Source organism: Penaeus vannamei, chromosome 35, assembly GCF_042767895.1.
Source record: "Penaeus vannamei isolate JL-2024 chromosome 35, ASM4276789v1, whole genome shotgun sequence".
Taxonomy (NCBI): domain Eukaryota; kingdom Metazoa; phylum Arthropoda; class Malacostraca; order Decapoda; family Penaeidae; genus Penaeus; species Penaeus vannamei.
The window spans coordinates 20,871,813-20,881,812 of NC_091583.1; the positions used below are offsets into that span (position 1 = coordinate 20,871,813).

The 10,000-nt window shown below is 34.5% G+C and overlaps 1 protein-coding gene across 1 annotated transcript in view; it reads right to left on the reverse strand.

The window, feature by feature from the left end:
- Nucleotides 1-10,000, reverse strand: part of LOC113824049 (F-box only protein 33) — a 39,475-nt gene that overhangs the window by 7,622 nt on the left and 21,853 nt on the right. The window contains exons 3-8 of the mRNA XM_070114137.1: nt 9,146-9,377; nt 8,287-8,447; nt 7,912-8,032; nt 7,078-7,270; nt 6,100-6,245; nt 1-5,637 (exon numbers count right to left, since the gene is read on the reverse strand). The exon at nt 1-5,637 is cut by the window's left edge and continues 7,622 nt beyond it. Of these exons, the coding sequence (XP_069970238.1) occupies nt 5,497-5,637; nt 6,100-6,245; nt 7,078-7,270; nt 7,912-8,032; nt 8,287-8,447; nt 9,146-9,377 (994 nt within the window). The 3' untranslated portion in view covers nt 1-5,496. The remainder of the gene's footprint in view (nt 5,638-6,099; nt 6,246-7,077; nt 7,271-7,911; nt 8,033-8,286; nt 8,448-9,145; nt 9,378-10,000) is intronic.

Genomic DNA, 10,000 nt, shown 5'->3' on the forward strand with positions numbered 1-10,000 from the left:
TATGGTGAAAAATAATCAAATAAATTAAAAATAAACAAATAAAAAAAGAGATAACACCAGTTATCTCCACGGTCAAGACTGTGTGAAGATAATCATAATGTGAATACTTTAAAACTACAGCACAACAAGCTTTAATTCATCAGGTTTGTTGTAGCCACTCCTCTCTCAAGTATTATCCCTGTTGCACAATGTAATTGCAGAAGGAAGGGGGGGGAAAGCATCAGTATGAACAATGGCTACGTACAGTCAAGGGACCATTCAGCTTGGCAGCCATATACAAAATATTGTGAAGCTTTTGGCGACTGGGTACACACCTCATTACTCTATCATACAACTTTGCTGCACGATGTGGGAAGTATTGAATTTCAACTCTCCAGCCTGAGGGAGATTTGTGGTGTGATATGGGCGTTCACTGCCCGATTAAACACTAATATATATCACAGCTTTCTGGATTGCAAAAAACAACAAATACCAGTTTTATGCAGTGTACCTGAATTACAGTTTTGTCAGTCCTACTACTGTTCCTGATCAACACAGCATTCTGGTATCATCATGAATCACAATCATTTCACCATAAAATCATTGTTATTAAAAATAATACAGATTTCCTAAAACATTTTTGTTTGCAAATATTCATACCTTCATGATGTGAGGAATTTATTAACCATGTTCTTGGAGAGAGCTTTTTAAACATTACTATATCATCATACCATAACAATTCTAGTACATCAATCATAAAAAAATACTGCTCCTAGTGCTTTTTATACTACTTAACATTGTGAATAAATACCTAATCCATCTCTACACCAGATTTACATGACAAGTTAAAAGTGCTTGTATACTTGCTTTCTGCTGGAAACATTTATCAGGTTTTTGGATCAGGACCAAAAACACTTACCACAACTGGCAATACAACTGATCTATAGTACTTCAATATTATTGACAACGACATTACAATAACTTAAATAAAAACCTATTCATTCTGAACAGCTCAGGCAAGGACCACATAAAAATAACTTAACAACAATATTAATGACTTGTAATCCCTTAATTTAATGAGAATTTTGTGCCTTTGCATGACTCCCTTAGTGAGAATACTGTGAAGTCTTGATGTGATAATCAATAAGGTCACAATAATCCTGGGATGGGGAATGGTTTTGGCCTGGTGGTGGACTGAACTCTGAAAGAGACCACTGGTGATGAAAACATTAATTTCATCACTAAAACAGCTTTTCACACACACACACATTTAGGGATGATGGTGATTGAGCCTTTATGTCAAGATGGGCAACCATAGAGAGGAGACATAATACTGGAGAGCGTTCTCACACCCTGAGACTCTAGGTTTCCTTCCCTTGGCGCTCTACATTAAACAATGGCTGAAGTTCTTGCGGTTACAAAGACATTTCTTATCGCTACTGTGGAACTTCTGGATAGAATGTGATGTTTCTTGATTTTCTTCTCCTCTCCTAAAAACTTGTTATGTGGCTATAAATAAATAGAAACCCTACAATACTGTGTTCTTTTGTCACTCTTACTTGAATCACCCATTTAGGTGCTGAAAGACAATTACAGACAATATTACTACTGATGTGTGGTATCTTGTGTAATTTGAGAAATTACTTAAACTTGAAGAACATTGATTAAATCACATTTCCCCCCCCACAAACATCAAATATCAATCTTCAGTGAAAGGTCCTTATGAGATGCAAATCCCTAATCACAACACAAACTGAAAATGAAAAGAAAAATCCCTCCACACTGACAATGAAAAAAGACCTATTCCTCAATGACTGGACATTATAAATACAATATAGTACTGTCTGAATTAAAAACAAAAAATATTACCAATTAGCTATTCCCTTTCCCTGTTTTACTGGATCTTAAGAGTTTGCTTCATCTTGAGAAAGAATACATATCCTTCTTAAAGTACACCAACTGGCAGGCAAAAATACAATGTTCTATAAATTATCAAGGTCATCGATTGTATCAGTCGCTGCTATAGGTTGTTTTTATGTATAAAAATATAACAAACATTAACTTATCGAAAACTTTCCATTCCCACTTACACGTACTTCAATATAATAATCAAGACAGAAAAAACTCAAGTAGAAAGGATTAGAAACATATGAGATACTGTACAAATCAATAGGATGAATAAGCATGCATACAAACATACAAACATACAAGCACAACTTTTTTTTTTCTTAATGAAGTTGATGCTAAAAGAAAAAGAAAGTGGATTTTGAAAGGCATTCTGTGTATGTGTGAGTGTGTGCGTGTGTAAGTGTATTTGTGTGTGTGCGTGTGTGTACAAGTGTGTATACGAGTGTGCAGGTATGTGTATGAGCACATATGAATGTATGAGTGTACATATACATGTATGAGTGTGTGAGTATATATGTGTGTGTGTGTGCATGTGTGTGCATATGTGTGTATGTACATGTGTGTGTACATGTGTATGTACATGAGTATGTACATGTGTATGTACATGTGAATGTACATGTGCGAGTTCATGTGAGTGTCCATGTGCACGTGTGTGGGCATGCATGTGCATGTGTGTGGTGTATACATATGCCAGTTTCTAGCACTGGTGTGTCTGTTTGTCTCTGCAGGATAATAAAAGGAAAAAAAAGGAAAAAAAAAGAGAGAAAAGAAAAATGGAGAATAAAAAATAGATATCCCAGCAGATATTATGCCAGTCAGTGTCACATTTCCAGAAATCTTAGCCCATTAAGATAAATGTGGGATTTCCTATTTTATGACTGGGTATCAGCTGTATTGTCTGTTTGTGTCAAAATCCTATCTTATTTCCTCTTTGTTTTTATTTTGTTGAGGAGTGAAGTGGGGGGTGGGAGGAGGAGGAGGAGGAGGAGGAGGAGGAGGAGGAGGAGGAAGAAGAAGAGGAGGAGGACCAGGACCAGGAGGAGGAGGAGGAGGAGGAGGAGGAGGAAGAAGAAGAGGAAGAGGAGGAGGAAAAAAAGGAGGAAGAGGAGAAGGAGGAGGAGGAGGAGGATAAGGATGAGGACGAGGAGGAGGAAAGTAAAGTGAAGAAGGATGCAAGAAAAAGTAAAAACAGAAAAAGAATACAAAATAGGAAAATATAAGAAATTAAACCATGCCTATCTATGAGTCACTAACAAGAAAGAAAAGAACACAGGAGAATTAAACAAAGATTCCTACATCCGCAAAGTCCTCTTTCTTTTCATATCCACTGAACTTTAACATATCTAAAATCCTGGACTTTGATGTGATAATGTTCCTTTTTTTCTTCCACATGTGCACAAAACTCTTATAGATAGTAAATCCTGATTCTCAGAAAAAGTCAATCCAATTGGCTAAATATAAGATATTTAGAGAAATCACTTCTCCAAGTACTTTCTGTGTCATAAGGTTATCAAGTATGCAAACAACAGTGTTTCTAAAATCAATGGGAAGTACTTCTTATGAATTTTGTATTTTCTTAGAGAGGTTTGAAGTGATATTTGTAAAAAAAAAAACAAAAAAAAACAGACTTTTAAACATCTTGGGTCACAAACAGAGCAAACAAAAAGTCCATGACACAGATAATAAAATAGAAGTTATAATGACCATGTCTGATTGTCTTTGGGCATGAATTAATTGAAAAGATATTCTACTACAGATGCCTGAAGTGTGAATAACAATCTTTCCTATTCAAGTTTTCCAAAAAGGGACAGGAAGAGCTGCTGCCCAAAAATAATTTAACAAAGAAAATCAAAAACATTGAATGCCCCTTCTGGACTTCCTATAAGTTTGAGCTGTTCTTCTGCCAACCGTTTAAGCTCTGTGTGTCTTGCACTGAATGATTAATTTAATAAATTCTTCTCAAAACCAATTTGGAATGTGAAACACTACACCATATTCAGTTCTGTGCAGTTCATAAAAAAGGAACACATACAATTTCCCAAATGTTCAAAGATAAATCTTCACGCGTAATCAAACTGCAAGGTCAAGCGACATTGAAAAATAGAATGACTGTAAAGCAACATAATTCCTCTCTTCTCCTTTCCTCTACTTTAAAATTTCCTTTCCCATTTGCATTTCACTCAATCAATCACTCCAAAGGTTCTAATTGACAACAATGTACACTTACACACACTCAAGATCATCCTGTTATCAAAGAACAATACTCTGTTCCAGAGGATTAGTACTATTTATGCTTTTCTTTATCCTGTTGGCGTTTAAAATGTAAGTGGAATTGTTACTCTTATCACATAAATTCCTGTAACTTAACCAATATCTATATATATATATATGAGAAAATATTACTAAATAAACTAAACTCTTCAAAAGAAAAATACAACTAAGGATGTTATATTTTGTCCTTTCTATACTTATATTCAAAGCAGTTTGGCTGACTCATAAAAATCCTATAGCTTATAACATTATTCTTAAAATCAAGATGTTTACTCTCAGACTGCAGAGACATTGTTAACTATCTGAGAGGAGATTCACAAAGATGCTTAATGACATTTTAAAGTTGAAGGCAGACTGTTCTTTCTCAGTATTCTAACTGTATGCAGTCCTTGTGCTAGCTTCTCAAATACATATTGCATAAGGTCTTTATTATTGCACACTAAAGTTCTTTGAAACCATAACTGTTCTACTGAACATTGATCTTAAGATAAAATGTTTCCAAGAAAATAATTTCTTTTAAAGCTTTTCTAAAACCATCTAAATAGAAATAGGTCTGTTCTTCTGCCATCATACACAGTTGCAATTAATGCTTATAGTTGTCTTGCTTTTGAGTATACTTCTACATACATACACAAGAAAAATATCAAATCACAGATTTTAGGAAAGCCTCCAGTTATGTGCTTCCAGACTTTGGCTGCCTCCAATACAGATAAAACAGCTGTTAACCTGTTCCAGCTTATGGGAAGCTTCATAGTGACCAGATAAACAGGTTGTTGACACCCAAAATGAAGATAATATTGTCCACTGTTCATGGACAATTTTAACAAGGTATTATCTCAAGAGGGAGATAACTTACCCTAAAATACAAAATGAATATCTTAAATATGGAAGGTTATGCTGTAATGAAGATTTAAAATGTCTAGCATGGAAGCTGTCCTGACTCATACCAGTATTTATCTTCAGGATGTCTATAGGAACATATTGATGGAAACATCTACAGAGGGCAGTGATCAAAAGACCCATCTGTAAATAGTCTTCCCTGCGATGTCTCTCAAAAAAGAAAAAAATACAAATATATACATCTTCTCTTCATAATAGCCATATTGGACTGCGACACATATTTCACATATACACCTTTGTGTCTTTTAAAAACTGTGTCTTATTATTAGGTGTGTATCCCTGCACCAAATCTGCTATTTTCATTCAGTGCAGTACAAGAAATCCTCACCATCTACTTTGCTTTTGTTGTTCTGCAGAGAGAATTTCTTTTTTTGATATACAATACCTCTTTATGATGCTGGTATTCTCCCGCCATTAATTCCATCTTTCGCACAATTCTCAGCTGATTACTGAGTCTGACAGCACAATGGAAAGCATATATTGGTCAGTGTCAGAGATCTTGCTGGTGGTACGGACACATGGATGGAGGTCAGATAGGGTCAGCGGTCGCCAAGTTCTGCTCAGGCCAGCTGACACATCCTGCCAGAAAGAAATTGATCATGAGGCTACAAGTCTAGTGCTAAAATTATCTAAAATCAATATCACATAATAATCACTATTAACATCCCCTCTAATCAAAATGAAAAATATACATATATATACAAATGTGATTGAATTCTATGTATATTTACTGGATATATATATACATAGTTTTCCAAATATACTGTCATATTCATCTATATTTACCTCTCTCTATGAACCTATCAATCTATCTATCTCTTTTATCTTTATCTCTATATACACATATCAGATACTCTGATCACTCCTAAGGAATGCAAACTTAACATCTATGCACTAATCAAAACTATCAATGCAAGAAAAACTATAAGAAAAGAATGAAACAACATAGTTATACATAAACAAAAATAACCATCATCATGAACATCAGATATATAGATAAACATCATAATTTATCTAAATAAGATAACAGGCAGACACTACCTCTGCAATGTTCTCAATATCTTCCTCATCAGCAAGTTCGTGGGACTCATCTGCTTCAAGACAATCTTCTGGGATGTGCAGCTCCTTTAGCCCTGCCCCTCGCAGACGGGCTATGGCTACGACATCACTCCCTCCATACCCATAGCCTGAAACAGTACAGTATGTAAATATGTACATATATGTATACATCATTAACATTTTACACAATTTGAAAAGAGAGATTTATGAAAAATTAATGCAATACTTCAATGATACAAAGACAAACTGAATTTCTTATCACACGTAAACAATCCCATTTTCAAATGAACTCTTTTGTTCTTTTCAGTCCAGGTATAGAGAGGCCTTGTTAAACTTTACAAAACAACATCATACAAATTTCTAAAAAAAATTAAGAAAACAGCTTCACATTATCCAAACATTTATACTTTAATTACACTCTTGAAACAAATATTTATACTTTAGTTACACTCTCTTGAGATCAAAACAACCTGACAATTATAAATATCAATATCGACCAACTAGTGCACTGTTCACTTGATTACTAGGTTCACCTTGTCTAACCAGTTTACCCAATTCCTTGAATTTTTGGGAAAATAGTTTTTTTTTATTTCTGATACTTTAATTATCATTGTTAAAGTTGTTATTATTATTACTGATATAATCATCATTATAGTACTATTACCAATATCAATAGTAATAAATTGGTAGATCTGGTAATGTATAGTAATTGACTCCTTGATGATTAAGACTTATAAAGTCCCATATGTGTAAAAAAAAAATTAATAAATAAATTAAAAGTCACAGTGGGCATGGCATACATACATGCCAATCCAACACACTACTGACAAATTTCTTAGTCAATACTTACTATCAATAACTACCAAACACACTAGCCTATTAGTCACAGCTAAACATATATCCTTACATACCACAATATGAAGTCACACATTTTATTACAAAATGATTACTGCTGCCTACCACACAGAGTAAGGTGCTCAAGGTTTTTGCATTTCCAGGCCAACATCACAAGTGGATCTGGTGTTTCCTGGTCATCGTCACGGCCCTCAGTGAGCATGCCCCAACCACTGTGGTCTAAAGCATCAACAATGGTGAGATGACGTAGCGTCTCACTGTACCACATGGTCATCAAGCGAAGAGCTGCTACATTGATCTTAAAAGAGAGAAAAATAATGATATGCAAGTATGATATGGTATCATATTCATTAGCCTACTAATGCCAAGTGACCTTCAGTCATGTCGTGATGAAGATTTCACCAACATCAGATGATATCTGATCATGTTACAAGCCTAGGTCCCAGCAGCTCAAGAGCCTAACAATGAGCGTAACTGCAGCATATACAACTGTTTATTGAACAAGGCTAGAAAAGTAACTTTTGCATCACTAATATGTTTGTCCTTGAAAATATCAATTGAACAGAAGCTTGATAAATACAATCATAAATAAGAAATGGTTATGTTTCATTTGCAAAAACAACTTGCTGCTGATGTTTGTACATGGCCAGAAAAGTGTTAATATACAAACCCAAAGGATAATCAATTTATTATCACGCATTAATCATGTAGTGAGCAACACTATCATGATGGGAGCTGTTTTCTCTGCATTCCTATGGAGCAAAGAGAATACCCCAAAATTTCATAACTACTTACTTGATATAAAATTCACAAACCTTAGTATATCAGTTCCAAGTCACCTGGCTAAAAGTAAACTTACCACTGTACTGGAAAAAAATATATACTGCAATAAGTAGATCGAGATTTAAACTAAAGAGAGAGCAAAATACATTCACTTACCCACTCACAGAAGAAGGCCCTGAAGTGTGTGAGGGGCATGGATGGGTGTAAGAGTCCTGAGCCAAGTTGTTCCACTCCATCATATGAATGCATCAAGTTCATCACCAGGGAACACTGTGGGCTTCAAATATAAAAATACAATATATAAATCTGAATTGCTCATGTGTTATTTATTAAGTAGATATCACAGTTAATAATACATAGTATACATTTACCTGAAAAATTTAGCTGAAAATCACCAAAGATTTTGAGGAAATTTTGTGTACATATATACCCAAACCTAAATACAGCTAAAAAATGTCACTGATTCATCCTAATCTATTTGCTACATTATAATCAGAACCATTAATGCAAAATCTTCACCAAAGTACTTACTGTTGTTGTTTGAAGCGGTACCACATATACTCTGTTGTCCCACGGTGAGTTTGGTCGATTCCATGGACATGTAGGACAAGCCGCCTTAGAGGTGCATTGTAGGGGGTGGACAGGACACTCAGTAAACGATCACTCATGTAGTCATAATCTAGGGTTAGGACCTGTTTGGAAGATCGTTTTAAATAATAGTTTTACATCGACTAAGTTCATCATATATCTTTCCAAAAGTTTTCTTCAAGTGCAGTATTAATAAAGTAAAGAGGAAGGAGTTGTCAGTGGTGTGGACACAAATACCTGAACTATGATGTGCTGTATTTTTATAAACAATACAAGGACAAACCAATCAATCTGTACCTCCAGCTATTAACCCTTCAGTGACAGGTATATCTATAGTTATCATGACACGTGTCATGACTCGCAACAGGTGGGTCGGTTGTACACAGCTTTGGCCTAGCCACAAATTCTAGACTGTTGCGTAATATTACAACACGAAAAATTCAGGTCCCGTTATCATAGGGTTAATAGAGCAAGTACATATAGCTGGGAGTTTTATTAACCTTAACTTGATACATATTTTAAGAATATAAAGGCAAAAAAAAAAAAAAAAAAAAAAAAAAAAGATTTTAAGAAGTTATAAGATGACATGAAACGTTATAGCTAAGATTGTTTTAAAAATTCCTAAAATATTAATAAAATTACTTTCCTTCATAATTGAGGCTGATATGAAAATTTTCATGATAGCTTGAGCATTACAAATTACTGTTGTTCACTTATGAACCACTGTACCACTTGTCTGACTGTAAAAATATATCATACATATCTTTAAATATTAACATCGCTATAAGTAACCACCCCATACCTGAAGGTTAGTAAACGATGTAAAGTTGTCGGGCGTTATGTCAAGCAGAGCATATGAGTCCGGATCATACTTCACTGAGGCCAAGCATAGGGTGTTGAGGCTGCTCGACTGGTGACGGGCCAAAAGGGGGAGGAAGATGTCTGCTTGGTCTGTGAGGTCTTGAATGCATCCTAAAGACAATCCCCTAAGGCTCCTGCTATTTGTGATGATGCTCTGCAAGGATTCCTGTGCGCTGGGGAGTCAGAGTAGTCAGCTTTAATTAACGTCGCTGTCCATATCAATATCTCTTCATTTATTTATCTATCCGTGTTAGTATATTTTAAAACATATTGAAGCATATTATACATTATATACAGAGATAATAATAATTTGAAAATAAGAATTATCTAAATCATAATGAAGCATATCATACATTATTTACAGAGATAATAATCATTTACATATAATAATTATCTAAATCATAATGAAGCATACAATACAATAATTAGAGAGAAAATAACCATATACATATAATAATTATCTAAATCATAATGAAACATATCATCTGTCTTTACATACCGAGACAAAAATAACATACAAATAATAATTATTTACATATCCTGTGTAAAACCATAATGCTGTAACAGAGACATTAACTCAGTATCATGGAGTAGTGGATGTAAATGGAATAGGGTATATCAGATATGCAGATATGCAACGGCAGAACAAATTTATTTCTGATATTTACAGCAAACATAATAATTTTGGCAGAACACTAAGTTTGGGCTTATTTTCAGGATGAGGAGGGGGGGGGGGGCAGATTTTTTTTTATGATCATGTAAGTTGTCAAAGATACGGTATCTGAATATACATCTG